At 40.5% G+C, this 22976-nt stretch overlaps 1 protein-coding gene across 5 annotated transcripts in view; it reads right to left on the bottom strand.

The window, feature by feature from the left end:
• SLC17A5 (solute carrier family 17 member 5) overlaps positions 1 to 22976 on the bottom strand; it is a 58830-nt gene that overhangs the window by 16001 nt on the left and 19853 nt on the right. For 3 of the 5 annotated variants that reach the window (XM_059035962.2, XM_059035963.2, XM_067011309.1), the window contains exons 6-9: positions 21757 to 21875; positions 10672 to 10830; positions 4619 to 4751; positions 2054 to 2201 (exon numbers count right to left, since the gene is read on the bottom strand). In XM_059035962.2, coding sequence (XP_058891945.1) covers positions 2054 to 2201; positions 4619 to 4751; positions 10672 to 10830; positions 21757 to 21875 — 559 coding nt within the window. Of the gene's footprint in view, positions 1 to 310; positions 1046 to 2053; positions 2202 to 4618; positions 4752 to 6958; positions 7792 to 10671; positions 10831 to 21756; positions 21876 to 22976 lie in introns of those variants that run through there. The other 2 variants (XM_067011310.1, XM_067011311.1) reach the window with 2 other exon arrangements.

Genomic DNA, 22976 nt, shown 5'->3' with positions numbered 1-22976 from the left:
ACAGTCCTTTAATTATCTCCTATTCCTTGAGTCCTTTTCTCTACTTTGTAAATCTCAAGTCCGAGTCTCAAGCCCGAGCAGAGGTTTGTTTAGGGTAGTGGGCTCCTCCTAACCCCCACTGAAATGGCATCTCACACTTTTATTCCTTCCACGTCAATGGGCTCTTTAGTATTTCAGTTATGTTTGTATCCAATCTTTCAAACTTTCACTACGTTTAACAAAGTTTTCTTGAGATTAATTTACTTTCCACTAATTTACTTTTTATTTGTAAATTGATTATTATTTTTAAATTAATTAATTTACTTTTCAAGTTAATTTACTATTCTTCCTCTCTTTCCTTATGTTAAACTCCTTCAGTTCTTCTTCTTTTTTTCTTTTTTTTTTTTTTGGCTGTGCTGCACGGCATATGGGATCTTAGTTCCTTGACCAGGGATTGAACCCATGCCCCTGCATTGCAAGCACAGAGTCTTAACCACTGGACTGCCGGGGAAGTCCAAAACTCCTTCAGTTCTTAACTCACCAATATGTACACTCAACAAACATTTTCTAGCTTGTAAAGTTCACAAAAATTCTTCCCTTATTTCTTATTTCTCATAAGAAAGAGCTTTAAAGAAAAGTGTTGACTGACACACAGTAAGGTCAACACACAAATAGTTTTTTAGGAAGAATTTTGACATGGTACTGAATATGAAAGTCTATTTTCATTCTTCCATTCATGTAATTGATTGACTGAGCACTGACCATGGCCCAGCACCGGGCCAGGTGCTGGTACTGCTGGGGTTAATAAGACAGACTTGGGCCCTGAACTCTCAGAGATTATAGCCCTAGAGTTTTTGCTTAGGCTACGTTTTGTTTCAAATGGTTTCTTGGCCCAATACACAAGTGTTGCTGGTTTTTGTTCTTTGGTTCCCCACTGTTAAGGGCATGTAGCACTGAAGCTCCTATTTGCTTAGTATGATCAGATAAATCCACCACTCAGCAAGTATGGACTGGGGGTGCCTCTCCTTCTGCAGAAGCTGTGATAGGATGTCTCCGTCTGAGGAAGCTTGCATGCAAATTGGGGAGGTAAGAAAGAGAAGAGTTACATTTAGAAATCATTACAAATTAAGGCATGGCATCCAGCATAAAATTGTAAATTGAGAAAAGGAAGAGAAAAAAGCACAATGGCCTGGAAAGGCTTAATGAAGAACTGGGATGTGAACTGGAAAGGATTCAGGTGGACGGAGGGGAAAAGGCCATGGACCACAGGCCGAGAATGAGCCCCTGTAGGAGGCATTATGGAGCAGCAGACAGGACTCCGCCCAGAGCTAAGCGTACAAAGACTCCGATGCTATGGAGCCTTCCTGGACTTCTTATATAAAATGAGAGACTGGATTAGAATGATTTCAAAGGTCCACTCAAGCTCTGTGAGCATCAGTTCGTTGGAGCTTATTTAGAAGTATTTATTGAAGGGATGGGAGACAAGGATTAACAGGAATCAGAAGATTCTGTGGTAGTCTAGGTGGGAAGAAATGGGGGTAGGGGAAAGGTGGCAGGAGACCACTGGTCTTTTCTCCAAAATAAATTCATATTCATTATTTTTAAAAAAAAATTAAGTGCATCAAATCCCCTGGGTTCAAATATTTACACAGCCCCCTCCTCTACCTTGTCAACTGGCACAGGCCCAAAGAATATTTCCAGAGAAACAGCTGTAGAAAGAATTCTTGGATTAAAAGTAAGGTTTTATCGGGAAGTTCTGGCTCTATCATTTATTAGCTGTGTGGTGTCATTCCGAGTAGTCAGATGCATAGAGACAGAAAGTAGTAGAATGGCAGTTGCCAGGGGCTGGGGCGTGAGGGAGGCGGGATGGGAGTTAGTCCAGGGTTTCAGTGTAGGAAGATAAAAAAGTTCTGGAATGGATCACGGTGATGGTTGCATAATAATGTGAATGGATGTACTTAATGCCACAGAACTACACACTTAAAAATGGCAAATCTTACGTTGTATATGTTTTACCACACTTAAAGAAAGTAATTTAAAGTCAGTCAGAACGAATCTTTATATCAGTACTCACGAAGGAGCGATGTCCAGATGGTTGATGCTAAATCCAGAAGAGCAAAAGCCTCCTAGGGTTGTTGATATGGTTAGGAATGCAACAGCCAAAGAATAATCACAACCTATAAATCCAGCAGCTACCAGGAATACTGCAGGTCCAATCATTCCTGGAGTTGAAAAATTATAAAAAGAAAAAAAAGGAAGCCCCAGCATTAATATTTGCTTGCTCTTTAATACAGTATAAATCTGAGATTTGCTATTACTGCCATCTACTGTAGAAACAGTATATTGCCTAGAAGACTCAGTTTAAATTACCGTTTCATGAAAAAGAAAAATTTGCTGGAAAACATGGATTAGTGCAACTATTATAAAACATAAAAAAACCCCTCACTATGCAATGTTATTAAATCTACGTGTGACCAGGACTCAGTTAAAGTTCGACAATGTTGGGACTTCCCTGGTGGCGCAGTGGATAAGAATCCGCCTGCCAATGCAGGGGACATGGGTTTGATCCCTGGTCCGGGAAGATCCCACATGCCGCGGAGCAACTAAGTCCGTGCTCCACGGCTACTGAGCCTGCGCTCTAGAGCCGCCAGCTACAACTACTGAGCCTGCGATCTAGAGCCTGTGAGCCACGACTACTGAAGCCCGCGCACCTAGAGCCCCAGCTCCGCAATAAGGGAAGCCACCGCAATGAGAAGCCCACACACTGCAATGAGAAGCCCACACACCGCAATGAAGAGTAGACCCCGCTTGCCGCAACTAGAGAAAGCCCGCGCACAGCAATAAAGACCCAAGGCAGCCATAAATAAATAATAAATAAATAATTTTTTAAAAAGTTCTACAATGTTTAAGAAAAGAACAAGAGAATGACTGAAAAATATGGTTCTAGAGAGAAAAAATAGTTGATACAGAATGTGATTCAAAGTTCACATAACCAAAGAAGATAAACTAAATAATAAACTTCGTTGGATAAAGTCAGAAAAACACTCCATGTAGGTTTTGACAACTGAAAACAATACATGGAGTTTATTACAGGCAGTTAAGCATAAAATACAAGTAACACAGGAAGGGACCTAACGAGTGGGCTGCTGTTTTCTCTCCGTGTCAAGAGCAGTGCCATCCGACAACTCTCTGTGATGATGGAAATGTTGTATTTGTATATACTGCAACCAAGGAACTTATTTTTAAATTTCAATTACATTTAAACAGCCCCATATGGCTAGTGGCTACTGTACTAGACAGAGCAGGTCCACAGAAAGTCAAAAAAGAAAAAAATCGAATTAAATCTAAAGGGATTTATTTCACTTGTAGATGTGGAAAAATTTCTCCAGAGTCGAGGTCAGTAAGCGGTGGGACTGGACAGCACATTCTAGCTGTAGGTGCTCAGAAGGTGTTTTCAGAATTACATTGAATAGGGTCCCTTTACAATGTAATTATTGAAGTACAGTCATCAGTGACTTTGAGGGTCTCTACTTACTCGAATAATTGTCCTACATGGGTTTTCGTTTTTTTTTGTTTTTTTAAAAATTTATTTCCTGGCCACGCCACATCGCATGTGGCATCTTAGTTCCCAGACCAGGGATCAAACCCGTGCCCCCTGCAGTGGAAGCCACTGGACTGCCAGGGAAGTCCCTGTCCTACATAGTTTTAAAATTCACTTCTCTGAAATCAGACGCTGAAACACATGATTATTTAAGCTTCCTTTGATTTACAGCTTTGATTTATAGCTCCTCATTTGATATAAAGATGTTAGTATACATTTTTTTTTTTTTTTTTTTTTTTTTTTTTTGCGGTACGCGGGCCTCTCACCGTTGTGGCCTCTCCCGTTGCGGAGCACAGGCTCCGGACGTGCAGGCTCAGCCGCCACGGCTCACGGGCCCAGCCACTCCGCGGCATGTGGGATCTTCCCGGACCGGGGCATGAACCCGTGTCCCCTGCATCGGCAGGCGGACTCTCAACCACTGCGCCACCAGGGAAGCCCCAAGTATACATTTTTGATTGAAATTTAAAATAGAAAAGGGATGGAGACTTAAAAATCTTATTTTCATTGCAAACATAGAGTTGAAAACAAAGTGATTTTTAAAATTCTGGGGAAGATGGACTTCCCTGGTGGTGCAGTGGTTAAGAATCCGCCTGCCAAGGAAAGGGACACGGGTTTGAGCCCCGGTCCGGGAAGATCCCACATGCCGCGGAGCGGCTGGGCCTGTGAGCCATGGCCGCTGCGCCTGCGCGTCCAGAGCCTGTGCTCCGCAATGGGAGATGCCACGACAGTGAGAGGCCTGCCTGCGTACCGCAAAAAAAAAAAAAAAAAAAAAAAAAATTCTGGGGAAGATACTCAGTAAAGCATGTCATTTTTTATAGTTACAAGAGTATGGTAGAGATAATAGGATATTATAAATCTTAATCCTCAAAATGCATCATTCAAAAAGAACCATCTTGTATAGACATGCACTACATGCATTAAAATATATTGTTTTAATATGTGAACAAATGACTACTATTATCATTTTTATTTTGCCTTGCCTTGTAAACACAGTAAATAATTGTAAACCAAAACCAAACCTGATTCCTTTTTACCTACCTATAAGGCTAAAAACTCTTCGAACACATAGAGTTGAAAAATTCCATTTTGCCCTTAAATTGTCAGCGGCCTGACCAGACAGGATCATACATAGCCAACAGCCTAAATAAGGGACTGCAGATAAAAACCCATTCTGGAAGGAATAAGAAGATCCGGAATTAATTATGGAGGGAGGAAGAACCAAAACAACATACACACACACACACACATCCACTACCATATGAAAGCAAAGGAGACACATAGCAATATTCTGTTAATTTTTATATAATATAGCAAATAAGTCTGATTTTTATAAGGATTATGGGATTCAGTTCAATGCAGTCCCAGAGAGGCTGTCTCAGAGGGAACCAGAGCGCCCCAGACTCCAGTACGCGCCGGGTCATCTTGAATGTTATTTCGGGACTTGGGCTGTAGCTTCAGTGAGAGAAGACGTCTTCCTATGAGCCTATGGATTTTCCCCATGGGACAGTTTTCATTTATTTATTTACTTTAAAAATATTTTTTATTATAAAATAAAATTCAGATAGAGAAAAGCACATAAGTCAAATGTATAGCTTAATGAATTATTCTAAGGTGAGCACCGTCTAGGTGCTGTTCGAAACCATACTGCTCCCTTCCGGCTTCTCGCTGGAGGATCCCCAGACCTGCTCCAACCGCCTCTACCGCATGATGGAGCTGGGCGTGGGCACCGATGAGGATGAAGTGACAGCACAGGAGCCCAGGGCTGCTGTTCCTGATGAGAATGCGGCATTCTCGAGGGTGATGAGAATGCCTCTCGCATGGAAGAAGTAGAGGCGTTTCTACCTGCAGACTTTGTTCCCTCCGTAGAGTGTCCCCGTGGCTCCCCCAGCGGCAGCCCCAGTGACCCTGGACGTCTAGTGGTTTTATTTTTGTCCTTCTGTCTAAGGCAGGATACAAGGGCCTCAAGTCCTATCCCTTTCCACGTTTGACATGGGGTTTGAAGGTTGTGTATTGTTTTTTTTTGTTGTTTATTTTGTTCTGAAATTAAAGTATGGAAAACCAAGATGCAGTTAAAAAAAAAGTGCCTGGGGCACTCGCACATGTTTTGAGCAGAGCACAAAGGCGGTGAGGTGATAGAGCTCTATTTTTTCCTCTCTTCTTTTACTTTACATCACCACCCGAACAAAACGAAAACACCACGAGATGTGAAGCAGAATTTATCATGGAAATGTGTTACTTGCTTTGTAGGAAATGACTAGACAGTCAGCTTTTTAGGAAATCACAAATTCTGTAAAATGAAGAAAATATACTCAAAAAAAAAAAAAGAAATTTCTTTCTTCTGTTCATTTTTCCTTAAGTACAAACCTGAGGTGCTAAGCCTAGATGGCCCAATTCCGATAAAAACAAGATTTTTATAGCCTGAGAGGGATGGGTACACCCGTTAGAGATTTACAAACACAGAAAAGGTAGAAAGATATTTTATCGTTGATATTTAAATCTGGTAATAATTCTATCTAAGCATCATTAATGGTACAGACCAGCAAAACTTGTTAATATTTTAAATTTAAGTGTGCTTAAGATTTAATTTTTTTCATCACAGCCTGTGGTCTATTTTCAGTGTTGCATGCTTCCTTCCAGTTCTACTTCTGTGGCTGAAGATTTTTGTTTCTTTCTGGTATTAAGCTGAGTAATTTCCTCTTTAAATTTTATTCCATTTAGAATTCTGCACAGTGGGATCACATCTATCATTACCTGTGGCAGAACCTACACATGAACTGCAGCGAGTAGAGAAGAGAATTTTCTGATCTGGGCTTTGTCCTCTGGTGGGATTAAGACCGATAATTCATCAGAGTTACTGAATTTCTCCACTTAAAATTCCAATGGTAAAAACTCCCCTGACAAAATCTTCAACATTTATACATCCATGGGTATCTTCCACAGTTGTTAAGCATTCTGTTCAAGGATGTGGTTCCTTGTATTCACTTATTAAAAAAAACTGATTCCAGGGGCTTCCCTGGTGGCGCAGTGGTTGAGAGTCCGCCTGCCGATGCAGGGGACGAGGGTTCGTGCCCCGGTCCGGGAGGATCCCACGTGCCGCGGAGCGGCTGAGCCCGTGAGCCATGGCCGCTGAGCCTGCGCGTCCGGAGCCTGTGCTCCGCAAAGGGAGAGGCCACAGCAGTGAGAGGCCCACGTACCACCAAAAAAAAAAAAAAAAACTGATTCCAAAATGTTAATGTCAAAATAGGGTAACAGATATTGCCCCAACTCTCACTGAGCTGTAAGAAATAGGGACACTAGGAAAAAGCTAGGAAAAAAGAAGAGTGCTGATAACTAATGAAAATAAACTTATGTAACAAAGCAAGCTTAAAACAAAGGATCAAGAGCTTAAAAAATTTTAATTAACGAGATTATAATTTTAAATACAATGCTCCTCAGAGCAAGCTTTATTTTGAACAAAGGCCATTTCATGAATGTAATATGCTGATTTTTCAAGAAAAAAAATCCATTAAAAAAGAGGCTTCTATACAAGAGAATTCTTCTCAAACTCTGTTCACATTTCTTTTAATTTTGATTCAGAAAGAAAATGCCTTTTTTGGTATGAAAATGCAAGAAAAAATATTCTAGTTTTAAAGTTTCTCATTATGGAATTTTAAAAAATTAATAAAAAAATAAATGAAGGCAATTAAGTACATATACTAATTACCAGTCAGCTATTGATATTTCATTCTTTCTATAGTTCTCCTGGGAAAATTTCAAATAGAAGCATCAGTGGAATGATCTTTAAATTTGCATGCAATTTGTCACCACAGTAGGAGACTACAGTCAGGCTCTGTTAACAGAGAGCTTAGGAAAAGCAAGGTTGCTTGCAACAAATCCGTCCCACGCTATTGGCAAAGGCTCATTTCAGTTTAACTTCTGTCAATGCAATTGGTGGATATATTTCGGTATAATGGATCTCTTTTTTCAAAAGTAACCAGAGGAGTTCTTCACAGCTTAGCTGTTTGGGTGACGTTTGAGGTTTGGTCCACGTGGCCAATGTTTACAGTATGCCTTGGAAGCGAGGTGACAGAACAGTTCCCTTTAACACTGTTGACAGCTCTAAGTCCTTGTAACCAATGCAGCTGTGCAGTCAGCCTTGCTATCGCCATGTTCACCACCCAGGCTGCTGCTTTCCTTCCAGGGCGTCCACTCTGTGGCTGAGTAACAGTCCACTGTGGAATAGACCATATTTTGTTTATCTATTCACCAGCTGATACGTATTTGGGTTGTTTCCACTTTTACATCATTACAAATAATGTTATGAACTTTTGTGTGTACATGTACATATACATGTTTTTGTGTGCACATAGGTTTTCAGTTCTCTTGGGTATAGACCCAGGAATGGGATTTCTGGGTCATAATAATAACTTTAACTTTTTGAGGACTTGCCAAACTGTTTTCCTTAACGGTGACACCACTTCACATCCCCACCAGCAATGTATGAGGGTTCTGTTTCCTCTACATCCTCACCAACACTTGTTATTTTTTGGTTTTCTGATTCTAATAGGTGTGAAGTGGTATCTCATTATGGTTTTGTGTTCCATTTCTGTATATATATCTTTTTTTTGGCAAATCAATTTTATTTTATTTATTTATTTTTTTAACATCTTTATTGGAGTATCATTGCTTTACAATGGTGTGTTAGTTTCTGCTGTATAACAAAGTGAATCAGCTATGTATATACATATATCCCCATATCTCCTCCCTCTTGCGTCTCCCTCCCACCTTCCCTATCCCACCCCTCTAGGTGGTCACAAAGCACCGAGCTGATCTCCCTGTGCTGTGGCTGCTTCCCACTAGCTATCTATTTCACATTTGGTAGTGTGTATACCAGCATAGTCAATGCTACTCTCTCACTTCGTCGTCCCAGCTTATCCTTTCCCCTCCCTGTGTCCTCAAGTCCATTCTCTACGTCTGCGTCTTTATTCCTGTCCTTCCCCTAGGTTCATCAGAACCTTTTTTTTTTTTAGATTCCATATATAATGTTAGCACACGGTGTTTGTTTCTCTCTTTCTGACTTAACTTCACTCTGTATGACAGACACTAGGTCCATCCACCTCACTACAAATAACTCGGTTTTGTTTCTTTTTATGGCTGAGTAATATTCCATTGTATATATGTGCCACATCTTCTTTATCCATTCATCTGTTGATGGACACTTAGGTTGCTTCCATGTCCTGGCTATTGTAAACAGTGCTGCAATGAACATTGCGGTACATGACTCTTTTTAAATTATGGTTTTCTCTGGGTATATGCCCAGTAGTGGGATTGCTGGATCATATGGTAATTCCATTTTTAGTTTTTTAAGGAACCTCCATACTGTTCTCCATAGTGGCTGTATCAATTTACATTCCCACCATCAGTGCAAGAGGGTTCCCTTTTCTCCACACCCTCTCCAGCATTTATTGTTTTTAGATTTTTTGATGATGGCCATTCTGACTGGTGTGAGGTGATACCTCATTGTAGTTTTGATTTGCATTTCTCTAATGATTAATGATGTTGAGCATTCTTTCATGTGTTTGTTGGTAATCTGTATATCTTCTTTGGAGAAATGTCTATTTAGGTCTTCTGCCCATTTTTGGATTGGGCTGCTTGTTTCTTTTCTTTTTTTAAAATTAATTAATTAATTAATTAGTTTTGGCTGTGTTGGGTCTGCGTTGCTACATGTGGGCTTTCTCTAGCCGCGGCGAGCGGGGGCTACTCTTTGATGCGGTGCATGGGCTTCTCATTGAGGTGGCTTCTCTTATTGTGGAACACAAATTCTAGGCACACGGGTTTCGGTAGTTGTGGCATGTGGGCTCAGTAGTTTTGGCTCGTGGGCTCTAGAGCACAGACCCAGTGGTTGTGGAGCACAGGCTTAGTTGTTCTGCGGCATGTGGGATCTTCCCGGACCAGGGATTGAACCCGTGTCCCCTGCATTGGCAGGCAGATTCTTAACCACTGCACCACCAGGGAAGACCCTTGCTTGTTTTTTTGATATTGAGCTGCATGAGCTGCTTGTATAGTTTGGAGATTAATCCTTTGTCAGTTGCTTCATTTGCGAATATTTTCTCCCATTCTGAGGGTTGTCTTTTCATCTTGTTTATGGTTCCCTTTGCTGTGCAAACCACTCAATAATGATGTTGAGCATCATTACATGGGCTTATTGGTCACTTGCATATCTTTGGAGAAATGTCTATTCAAATCCTTTGCCCATTTAAAAAACTGGGTTATTTATCTTTCTATTATTGAGTTGTATAAATTCTTTATATATTTATCAAATATATGATCTGCAAATATTTTCTCCCATTCAGTGGGTTTTTATTCTTGATAGTGTCCTTTGAGGCACAAAAGTTTTCAATTTTGATGAAGCTCAATTTATCTATATTTTCCTTTGGTCATGTGTGCTTCTGGTATCATATGTAAGAAACTGTTGCCCAGCCCAAAGTCACAAAGATGTACACTTCTAAGAGTTTTATCATTTTAGCTCCTAACATTTACATCTTTGATTTATCCTTCATTTTGAAGGCAAAAACACTACCAGATTTACTTGCAAACTGTGCCTCTTTCTCTTTAGGTTTTTCTTCCATCTTTTTAAAGACAAAATTCGTCAACACAGAGATAATAGGAATTGCCTCAGTTTGATGAGTTCAGAAGGAACTGGCAGTTTTAGTGTGGGGTCTGTCTTGCACAGCTTTGCAACTATAGCTCTGCCAACACGTGGATGACACTGCAGAGCAATTTCTGTACAAGAATCTTGTGTCTCCCAACACCCCTCTCGGCTCCCTGCAGAGTCGGGCTATCATCCCAGGGGAATATGGTACCACCTGCATTTATCATCTGAGATCCTGGCATGTTACTGGGGACTAGTAAGACCTTCACAGTTAAAGGGGATACCAGCCAAGATACTCTGATTCAAGAGTTAACACACACAGAGGAAAGGAAAAAGCAAGGCTAAAAAGAGCAGTCTCTACAATTTAGTATATGAGAGTAAAATGGAAGATGCAAAATAAGTGAGTCTCACATAGATTAAAAACAAATTCTGTAAGAAGCAGATACTTATTTTTTCTTACCTCTTGAATATTGAACCTTAGGACCTCCGTCATATAAGTAGGCAATAAGGTCAATAAAGTATAAAAAGTCCAGTTGTAAGAAAAATGTGCAACTACGATAGCCCAAAGTGCTAGTGATTTCAGCATAGGTATCCATGGCACTGACTTCTGTGAAGAGAGCTGAAAAAAAAAAAAAAACAGGCATAATTAGGATAAGCTACAGCTATGTTCATGCTATGTTTTTTTTTTTTTTTTTTGCGGTATGCGGGCCTCTCACTGTTGTGGCCTCTCCCGTTGTGGAGCACAGGCTCCAGACGCGCAGGCCCAGCGGCCATGGCTCACGGGCTCAGTTGCTCCGCGGCATGTGGGATCTTCCCGGACCAGGGCACGAACCCATGTCTCCTGCATCGGCAGGCGGATTCTCAACCACTGCGCCACCAGGGAAGCCCCATGCTATGTTTAGATCTGTATCTGATTAGCTAAAATTCCATCTAGAATACGTTATCAACCTTGATTACTAAATCCCAGATTTTTAAACAGCTCTTTAAAAATATTAAACAGCAATAGAAACTCCATGATTCAGATCTGAAGAGAAAACAGAAATGTAATCTTAGAGCTAAAATGTCCTTATGAATGTCAGAAGTCACCTGCAATATTAATTTCTCCACCTAAAAAACAGAGGACAGTTTAATAATCAAATTCAGAGGCTGACATAAGGGCAAAGGAAAGAGACTGGAAGTCCTATTAGAATTCATATTTCATTCTCCAATCTTTATTCAATTACAATGATCTATAAGAACTGTGCAATAGAAGTTTTTTTACGTGGTCATCTGGAGTAATGGTCTTCAAAGCAGGATGTAAGCATCCCAGCGGTAGCAAGATAATCCACCATGGTGTGGAAAGACATAACAGATCTTCTATCTATACTCACTTTTTGTGTGTTTGTGTGTGTGTGTGTGTGTGTGTTATGCAGGCCTCTCACTGTTGTGGCCTCTCCCGTTGCGGAGCACAGGCTCCGGACGCGCAGGCGCAGTGGCCATGGCTCATGGGCCCAGCCGCTCCGCGGCATGTGGGATCTTCCCGGACCGGGGCACGAACCCGTGTCCCCTGCATCGGCAGGCGGACTCTCAACCACTGCCCCACCAGGGAAGCCCTATATTCACTTTTATTGTAAAAAGAGAAATTAAGCTCCATTAATATTTAACAAATAGGTTGGCCCTGGAATATGTCAGACCATCACATGTTGTATGATCTCCCCAATTAAAAGGGGTTAATGGCATCCTTACTTGTTGGTCTGCCCTCGGTGTAATATTACAGCATGTTACAGTTTACACCTGCCTTTTAAAATGGATTTATGGATTTTATTAGCCAGTTTTAATTAAAACAAATCTACAAAATCAACAATGTCTTCAAAAGATTCTTAAGGAGAAAGTAAATACAAGTCTAATAATGTAAGCACAAGTGAACACCAAGAAAATAGTAGAATTAACACTTTTCCTCTTGAGTCCTTTGTCAGCTACCTCACCAAGCGAAATAATGGCAGGCTCATCAAATACACCATATTGGGACTTCCCTGGTGGCGCAGTGATTAAGAATCCACCTGCCAGTGCAGGGGACACGGGTTCAAGCCCTGGCCTGGGAAAATCCCACATGCCGCGGAGCAACTAAGCCAGTGCACCACAACTACTGAGCCTGCGCTCGGGAGCCCACGAGCCACAACTACTGAAGCCCGCACACCTAGAGCCTGTGCTCCGCGACAAGAGAAGCCACCGCAATGAGAAGCCTGCGCACCGCAACGAAGAGTAGCCCCTGCTCGCTGCGACTAGAGAAAGCCCGTGCACAGCAACAAAGACCCAATGCAGCCAATAAATAAATAGATAAATAAATTTATATAAAAAAATACACCGTATTCAAACACACTGCTCCCATTAAACAACATCATTACTAATTTTAAGTGATAAAAAGGTTTCTCCTATTAAAATTCAAAACTGATGCAGATACTGTTTATTTCACCTTACCCTTTAAAGAGCCTATCTTTATGTAAGTTTTATAGCGTACATACGTACAGCAGTGCATGTAGATAACTGTAAAAACATGTATATATTCAGGTTGTTAAGCCCCTGTCCCCACTGCTTTATTGATGCATGACTAAGTAAAGCCTGAAGACCATTGGCCTAGGAAATCAGTTCCTTACATTTCCTATATCCTGAGGCTCTGCTGTGTCTTCCTCAAAAGCTAGAGCAATCTATGTTTCTACCTCCAGGGTTTACTATTATTTCAAAAAGAGGAAGAACTAGTATTAACCTTCTTGTGGCCTTTTTCTAGGGACCTTTGTTGTGACTTGGTAGATATGCTCTTGTGTTCTCCACTATGTCAAAGATGTAGGGGATGTGGGAGCAGAGAAGGAGAGGGGACATTTATTCTTACACAGCAGTGGTTCTTGATTCCAGCTATGCTTCAGAATCACCTTGGACACTTCAAAATTACAGATGGCTGTGTTCTACCCCAGACCTGCTGAATCAAAGCCAAAGCCTAACTTCTGAGTGGAGGGCCAAGGCATATATATATATATATATATATGGGATTCATTTTTCTTTTCTTTATTTATTTGTTGTTTGTTTAGTTTTGGCCGCACTGGGTTTTCATCACTGCGCGTGGGCTTTCTCTAGTTGTGGCGAGCGCGGGCTACTCTTTGTTGCGGTGTGTGGGCTTCTCATCGCGGTGGCTTCTCTTGCGAAGCATGGGCTCTAGGCGTGGAGGCTTCGGTAGTTGTGGCTCGTGGGCTCTAGAGCAAGGCATATACCTTAAAAGGCTTCCCTGGTGATTCTGCATAGCAGTGGTTCCCAAAGTTTTCTGCACATTAGAATCACTGGGGGAGCTTAAAATACCCCAGGGCCAATATTACACCGAGACCAATTAAATCAGGTTGGGAAGTGTGTAGGAGGTAGGTGGCTGTATTTTTTAAAGATCCCCAGGTGATTTCAAAGTGTAGGAAACTTTGGGATCCACTGCTGTAGTAATTAAAGAATTCTGCAACCTTCCCCCTGCCCTCTGCCACCCCTTGCTTGAAAATCTTAGGACAACGAGGAAGGAAAAAACCAGTCTAGAGATTTTAGAGTTTAAAGGAATTTGGAATATAGCTCTTTTTACATGGCTGTGAAACTCACAAAGGAAAGGAAATCACACTTCTGTGTTGAAAGATACGAGCTTAAATGTATCTGATCTCTAAAAACAAAATATATTCTGAATAATGTATTCCCCCCTCCTGGGAATATAAACTTTAATGTGAAATATGTAATAATTTTAAGACTCATGCTGTATGTATTTACACTTACTGACGGTGATGTTTTAGAAGCTCTGATAATAGCTTTTCATCAGCATTTAGGCGTAATCTTGCTTGTACAAATGAAGCAAAACTGAAGCAAACTGAGCCATACTGGAATATTTTTGCAGTATATCAACTGAATTTTTGATAATCTGATGGTTTTGGAGAATCACTCAACCACAACCAGCTATATGTGGAGAGTGACGTCAGCAAGATGGCCAAATAATATGTCCCCTCCTGGTATTGATTGTCCTCCACCCCCAGCAACAATCTGACATCCATCCACGGGCAAAAGTGCCTTTCTGGGGGCAGAGGGGTCTAGAAACATGCCAAGGGACCTGGCAGGAGTTTTGCATGCCTGTGTGTTAGCTAGAAGACATACAGATCTTGGTCCCAGCTGTGAACCCTGAAGTACCCTGTGAACCAGCTCTAGCCCCTCTCGGCTGGGAGCAAATTTTCTTTAGATATTTGAGTAAGGGAATTTCTGAAGGAACAATCAGTGAGGTCTTGAATCTTGTATAGAGAATGCATCATTAAATTAGCAATAATAGCCCATACAGCTTTTTTTTCATACAAGTTGAAGCAGAAAAGGACAAAACAAAAATGTATTTGTTAGATGAGCAACTTCTTCTAGACTATAAAGGAAGGGTAAGGACATCCAACAACATTTGAGTATCTTCTATGTGCAACTTCACAAAAAAATGTCTTCCTGTCAAATGCAAATAAAAGCAAATTGGTTTAGAAAAAGCTGCATGCAATACATGTTCTTAAGTTAGGTCAACTAAATATTCAAGCCAAAGCCCTCATTCGCTTAAGGTTGCAAAATTGTACACTCTTTCTAAAAGGTATAAAAGAGAAGCAAAACAGTTATAAAACATGCTGTTCTCAAGACTTAAGTAAAGGGACTTCCCTGGTGGTCCAGTGTCTAAGACTCCATGCTCCCAATGCAGGGGGCCTGCATTCGATCCCTGGTCAGGGAACTAGATCCCACATGCAGCAACTAAGAGTCCACATGCTGCAATTAAAGAACCTGCATGCTGCAATGAAGACTGAAGATCCTGCGTGCTGCAACTAAGACCTGGCACGGCCAAATAAATAAATAATTTTTAAAAAAGACTTAAGTAAAGAAAAGAAAAAAACCAATAGCAGATCTACTCCCACATGCCACAACTAAGAGTCCACATGCTGCAACTAAAGAACCTGCATGCTGCAACAAAGATCGAAGATCCTGCGTGCCACAACTAAGACCTGGCTCAGCCAAATAAATAAATAAATAAATGTTTTTTAAAAAAAGACTTAAGAAAAGAAAAAAATCAATACCAGATCTCTTGAGAAAAGAAAACTTCAATGGGTGAAGTGGTAATGTCTTAAAAATTTTTTTTAAAAGAGACCTTGATATAATGTGTTCTTGGATTGGAAGAATTAATATTGTTAAAATGACCATACTACCCAAGGCAATCTACAGATTCAATGCACTCCCTATCAGAATACCAATGGCTTTTTGCACAGAACCAGAACAAATAATTTTAAAATTTGTATGGAAATGTAAAAGACCTCAAATATCCAAAACAATCTTGAGAAAGAAGAACAGAGCTGGAGGAATATGCTCCTGACTTCAGACTATATTATAAAACTATAGTAATCAAAACAGTATGGTAATGGCACAAAAACAGACATATAGATTAATGGAACCGAATAGAAAGCCCAGAAATAAATTCAGGCACTTATGGTCAATTAATCTACAACAAAGGGGGCAAGAATATACAATGGAGAAAAGACAGTCTCTTCAATAAGCGGTGCTGGGAAAACTGGACAGCTACATGTAAAAGAAAAAATTAAAACATTCTCTAACACCAGACACAAAAATAATAACTAAAAATGGATTAAAAACATAAATGTAAGATTGGATACCATAAAATTCCTAGAGGAAAACATAGGCAGAACACCCTCTGACATAAATCATAGCAATATTTTCTTGAATCTGTTTTCTAAAGCCAAGTAAATAAAAGCAAAAATAAACAAATGGGACCTAATGAAACTTAAAAGCTTTTGCACAGCAAAGGAAACCATCAACAAAATGAAAAGACAACCTACTGAATGAGAGAATATATTTGCAAATGACATGACTGATAAGGGGTTAATATCCAACATATATACACAGCTCATACAACTCAACATCAAAAAAACAAACAATCCAATTAAAAAATGGAAAGAAGACCTAAATAGACACTTCTCCAGAGAAGACATACAGATGGCCAAGAGGCACATGAAAAGATGTTCAACATTGCTAAATATTAGAGAAATACAAATCAAAACTACAATGAGGGGATTTCCCTGGTGGTCCAGCAGGTAAGACTCCGTGCTCCCAACGCAGGGGGCCTGGGTTTGATCCCTGGTCAGGGAACTAGATCTCACATACCGCAACTAAGAGTCTGCATGTTGCAACTAAAAGATCCCGTATGTCACAGCTAAATATTCCACATGCTGCAACTAAAAAAAAAAAAAAAAAATCCTGCATGCTGCAACTAAAGATCCTTCATGCCACAACTAAAGATGCTGCGCACTGCAATGAAGATCCCGCATGAAGATCCTGCATGCAGCAACGAAGATCTCACGTGCCGCAACTAAGACCCAGCGCAGCCAAATAAATAATACATATTTTAAAAAACTACAATGAGATATCACCTCACACCAGTCAAAATGGCCATCATCAAAAAATCCACAAGCAATAAATGCTGGAGAAGGTGTGGAGAAAAGGGAACCCTCTTGCACTGTGGTGGGAATGTAAATTGGTGCAGCCACTATGGAGAACAGTATGGAGGTTCCTTAAAAAACTAAAAATAGAACTACCATATGACCCTTCCATCCCACTCCTGGGCATATATCTGGAGAAAAACATGGTCCGAAAGGATACATGCACCCCAATGTTCATTGGAGCACTGTTTACAATAGCCAAGATATGGAAGCAACCTAAATGTCCCTTGACAGAGGAATGGATAAAGAAGATGTGGTACATATATACAATGGAATATTACTCAGCCATTAAAAATAATGAAATAATGCCATTTGCAGCAACATGGATGGACCTAGAGATTGTCATACCTAGTGAAGTAAGTCAGACAGAGAAAGAGAAATATCGTGTGATATTGCTTATAAGTGGAATCTAAAGAGACACGATACAGATGAACTTATTTACAAAATAGAAACAGACTCACAGACTTAGAGAACGAACTTATGGTTACCAGGAAGAAGGGTGGGGGAAGGGACAGTTAGGGAGATTGACTGACATGTACACACTGCTATATTTATTTATTTATTTATTTATTTATTTATTTATTTATTTTTTTCGGTACGCGGGCCTCTCACTGCTGTGGCCTCTCCCGTTGCGGAGCACAGGCTCCGGACGCACAGGCTCAGCGGCCATGGCTCACGGGCTTAGTTGCTCCGCGGCATGTGGGATCTTCCCGGACCAGGGCACGAACCCGTGTCTCCTGCATCGGCAGGCGGATTCTCAACCACTGCGCCACCAGGGAAGCCAACACACTGCTATATTTAAAATGGATCTACTGTATAACAAGGACCGACTGTATAGCACAGGGAACGCTGTTCAATGTTATGTGGCAGCCTGGATGAGAGGGGAGTTTGGGGGAGAATGGATACATGTATATGTATGGCTGAGTCGCCTTGCTGTGCACATGAAACAATCACAACATTGTTAATCGGCTATACTTGTATATAAAATAAAAAGTTAAAAAAAAAAGGGCAGAAGAACTGAATACATATTTTTCCAAAGAGGAGATGCAGATGGCCAACAGGCACCTGAAGAGATGCTCAACATGGCTAACCATAAGGGAAATGCAAGTCAAAACCACAATGAGGGGCTCCCCTGGTGGCGCAGTGGTTGAGAGTCCGCCTGCCGATGCAGGGGACACGGGTTTGTGCCCCGGTCTGGGAAGATCCCACATGCTGTGGAACGGCTGGGCCCGTGAGCCATGGCCGCTGAGCCTGCGCGTCCGGAGCCTGTGCTCCGCAACAGGAGAGGCCACAACAGTGAGAGGCCTGCGTACCGCAAAAAAAAAAAAAAAAAAAAAAAAAAAAAAAAAAAAGTATCACCTCACATCTTTCAGAATGGCCATCATCAAAAAGAGCACAAACAATAAATGCTGGAGAGGGTGTGGAGAAAAGGGAACCCTCCTACACTGTTGGTGGGAATGTAAATTGGTGCAGCCACTGTGGAAAACAGTATGGAGGCTTCTTAAAAAACTAAAAATAGAACTATCATATGACCTAGCAATTCGATTCCTGGATACCTATCCAAAAAAACCCAAAAACTCTAATTGGAAAAGAGGCATGCACCTCAATGTTCATAGCAGCATTACTTACAATTGCCAAGATATGGAAGCAACCTAAGTGTCCATCAACAGATGAATGGATAAAGAAGATGTGGTATACATATACAATGGAATACTACTCAGCTGTAAAAAATAATGAAAATTTGCCATTTGTAGCACCATGGATGGACTTGGAGGGCATTATGCTAAGTGAAATAAGTCAGACAGAGGAAGACAAATACTGTATGATATAATTTACTCGTGGAATCTAAAAAAATACAACAAACTAGTGAAGATAACAAAAAAGAAGCAGACTCACAGATATAGAGAAAAAACTAATGGTTACCAGTGGGGAGAGGGAAGGGGGGAGGGGTATTATAAGGGTAGGGGATAAAGAGGTACAAACTATTAGGTATAAAATAAGCTACATGGATATACTGTACAACATGGGGAATATAGCCAATATTTTATAATAACTATAAATGGAGCATAACCTTTAAAAATTGTGGATCATTATATTGTATACCTGTAACTTACATAATATTATACATCAACTATACTTCCGTTTTAAAAAAAAGAGTCATCTTGAACACAGAGCAGTAGTTGATGATCTTAAAGCACTCACTAGTTACTTACTATAGGCAGTCTGTCCATGAGCTAGTCATGAGCTGGCCTTCTGAGTTTACCTGCAGAGTGCCCTGAAGATTTTATTCTTCTCTTGTAACATTTCTGAATCAGAATTAGAACTATACATGCTGTCATAAATGTAGTATCTACTTACTGCAAGAATGAGATCACATTTCTGCCTATAAGTACTGGCCTTTTCTTAGCTGGATAACTGAGAGAGCATTATAACTGGAACCCCTGCTTGTCTGGCTCAGGCCTTCTCTCCACACAGCTGTTAGCGTAAGCTTTATAAAACTCAAACTTGACTCTGTCACCTCAAGCTTACACACGGTTCATGGCATCCCAGTGCCTAAAGGATAAAGTCTGAGCTCTTCACTGGGATGTACTGGATGCTGCATGATCAGGCTTCTGCCCACGCCCTACATCTCCTGCCACTATCTGCCTTTGCCTTTTACCTGCAGCAATACCTGACTCCTGGCACTATCCTGGTAGGTATCACTCTCTCTCCTCTGTCTCTGCTTATACCACATCCTTGGCCTGGGATGCCCGCACATCTCTCACTCTCCCAATTGGCCTGGTTAACTCCAACTTCTCTTTCAAGATTGTTCAGATACAGCCTTTACCAGTAAGAAAGAAACAAGCAGCCTCTGGCTGCTGTCACCTGAGCTAGCCTGCTTCTAACAGCTGGGCCACAGTGTGTTCCTACTGACTGTGAACAAAGTCACTCTATAAGAATGATGGAATGAGACAAATAGGCCACTCCTTAATCACCTCTGAGCACAGACAAAAACAAAGTCTATGGGGACTTCCCTGGCAGTCCAGTGGTTAAGACTCTGGGCTCCCAATGCAGGGGGCATAGTTTCGATCCCTGGTCAGGGAACTAAGATCCCACATGCCGCCTAGTGTGGTCAAAACCCGCCCCCCCCCCCCCCACCAAACAACACAACAACAAAACAAGAAGGTATGAACCACACAAAGGAGCAAAACCTTCCTCTTCCGGCTAATGTGAGTGACTACTGCTTACTAACACAAGTCTAAGCTATAACAAGCTGCACTCTACTCTCTCACTGGGATGGCCTGTGGTTCCTCATGGTGTGCTTTCTTCTTCACTGCAGCAAAACAAGAAACCCCGTGTTCAAGTAATATACCATTGTATATGTAAGATATATCAAGTTTTACGTGGCAAGACCCATTTACAATGCATTAAGTGTTTTAATCTGTTCCTTAGTGAGAAAAAGTGGGTGATTCATTTGATTAACATCTCAGAGAACACTGAGATCTCAAAGTAACTTTCTTTATTACATTGGTGATTTCTTCTAGATTTTTGTCAACCTTTGGCAAAGACCAAGTGATGCCATATTTCTTAAAATTCAGTAGTTTGGGCTTCCCTGGTGGCACAGTGGTTGAGAGTCCGCCTGCCGATGCAGGAGACACGGGTTCATGCCCCGGTCTGGGAAGATCCCACATGCCGCGGAGCAGCTGGGCCCATGAGCCATGGCTGCTGGGCCTGCGCGTCTGGAGCCTGTGCTCTGCAATGGGAGAGGCCACAGCGGTGAGAGGCCCACGTACCACAAAAAAAAAAAAAACAAAACAGTAGTTTATAGAGATCTCTGTAGAAAATTGTAAAACTTGAAAAGAAATGCGGGACTTCCCTGGTGGCACAGTGGTTAAGAATCTGCCTGCCAATGCAGGGGACACGGGTTCAAGCCCTGGTCTGGGAAGATCCCACATGCTGTGGAGCAACTAAGTTCGTGAGCCACAACTACTGAGCCTGCACGCCTAGAGCCTGTGCTCCGCAGCAAGAGAAGCCACCGCAATGAGAAGCCTGCACACCACAAGAAAGAGCAGCCCCTGCTTGCCGCAACTAGAGAAAGCCCGCACGCAGCAACGAAGACCCAACGCAGCCAAAAAAAAAAAAAGAAATGTGAGTGAGTAAATGTTTAATTACTGCCTGGTTTACTATATATAAAAATTGAAAATATCAGTAATAATAACTTAGTGGGCAAGCAAAGTCTTATACGAAATATTTTATGTTCTTAAACCAATAAAGTGACTATGAAGCCATTAACAATGCTAAAGAAAAGACTGTATATATTTTAATGTTCCTAATGTTTTTATGTTCTTCTTTTATTCCCACCAAAAGGCAAATATTTTGTCTCCATGGGTTGAGAATTTATGATAAATTATGTATTAAATTATTATACTTAATTTATCATAAATTAAATTATGATAGACTATTAAATTATGATAGACTTTTATTTCTGACTTGCTATTGTGCTCAATTAAGTGAAACAAATCTTACTTTAGTTAAGTATAAGTTTTTCCTGAAAGGCTACCCTAGAGGAGTAAACAGGTATATATCATATTATATTACTATATATCACAATAAATGTGCTGTCCTTGTTAAATCACACTCGTTTAATATACAGATAAAAACACACTAGTTTTCTAACAACTAACATTTAGGGTATAGCTATAAGATTCCTTTTGTAAATAACACATCTTATTTTCTACTAATTAAGAAGACAAAGGAGACTAACTTGATAATCATTACTCTAGAAGGTTTAAAATGACTTAGAAAAGTAATTTTTCATACATTTAAACTAGATTTAAATAAATTTCTAGATTTTAAATTTCATAGATTTAAACTAGAAAGAATTGAAATTTCTTGGACAAAACAGTACTTTGTACATTTATTTAATTTGCCTGCTCTACTTTGCCTAGAGTGTGCACAACAGAAATATCTATTAAAAAAACTGGTATCTTAATTCTGAAGAAAAAAAAGGTTCCGAAATTATTTTAAAAATGTGCCAAAGTCCTTACCTGATTTCTTAATGATGAAAGAATGTATTCCTTTTCATAGGGGGAGATTGTCTTGTGAGTTTCTGGTGTATCAGTAACTAACCAGATCCATAAAATAAACCAAATGATTCCAACTATACCTTAAAATAGAAAAATAATAGGTAAATGAAATTAGAATGCACCAACAGCAATTTTTCTGTCTTGAAAAAATTATGTAATTATAAACTTAATGAAAAATTGGTTTCAGCTTTGTTTTCAAGTTCTCATAATCTTTAATGGGATAACTGCGATTTGTATTATTTCCTATAAATTTTTTTTAACATCTTTATTGGAGTATAATTGCTTTACAATGGTGTGTTAGTTTCTGCTTTATAACAAAGTGAACCAGTTATACATATACATATGTTCCCATATCTCTTCCCTCTTGCATCTCCCTCCCTCCCACCCTCCCTATCCCACCCCTCTAGGTGGTCACAAACCACCTAGCTGATCTCCCTGTTTTCCTATAAATTTTTAAGAGGAAAAACTTAAAAAAAAAATTGCAGTATAATTGACATATAACATTACATTAGTTTCAAGTGTACAACATAATGATTTGATATTTATATACACTGTGAAATAATCACCACAATATGTGTGGCTACCATCTATCACCGTACAAAATTACAAACATTTATTTTTCTTGTGATGAGAACTTTTAGGATTTATTCTCTTGGCAACTTGCAAGTATGTACCACAGGGACTTCCCTGGCGGTGCAGTGATTAAGAATCCGCCTGCCAATACAGGGAACACGGGTTTGATCCCTGGTCCGGGAAGATCCCACATGCCGTGGAGCAACTAAGCCCGTGTGCCACAACTGCTGAGCCTGCGCTCTAGAGCCCAAGAGCCACAACTACTGAGCCCGCATGCCACAACTACTGAAACCTGCGCGCTTAGAGCCCGTGCTCTGCAACAAGAGAAGCCACCACAAGGAGAAGCCCGTGCACCGCAATGAAGAGCAGCCCTCATTCGCCGCAACTAGAGAAAGCCCACGCATGGCAACAAAGACCCAACGCAGCCAAAAAAAAAAAAAAGTATGTACCACAATATCACTGTGCTGTACATTACATCCCCATGACTTATTTATTTTATAATGGGACGTTTGCACCTGAAGAGAACAACTTTTAACCACATGACTGCCTATCAGGGCCTACCAGACAAACCTTTTAAAAAATAAAAGTCTACAATCTATTATTTCCAC

The sequence above is a fragment of the Kogia breviceps genome, chromosome 13 (assembly GCF_026419965.1).
Source record: "Kogia breviceps isolate mKogBre1 chromosome 13, mKogBre1 haplotype 1, whole genome shotgun sequence".
In the NCBI taxonomy this organism is placed as follows: domain Eukaryota; kingdom Metazoa; phylum Chordata; class Mammalia; order Artiodactyla; family Physeteridae; genus Kogia; species Kogia breviceps.
The sequence above is the reverse complement of the archived record's forward strand: the minus strand, read 5'-3'. Positions and strand labels throughout refer to the sequence as shown.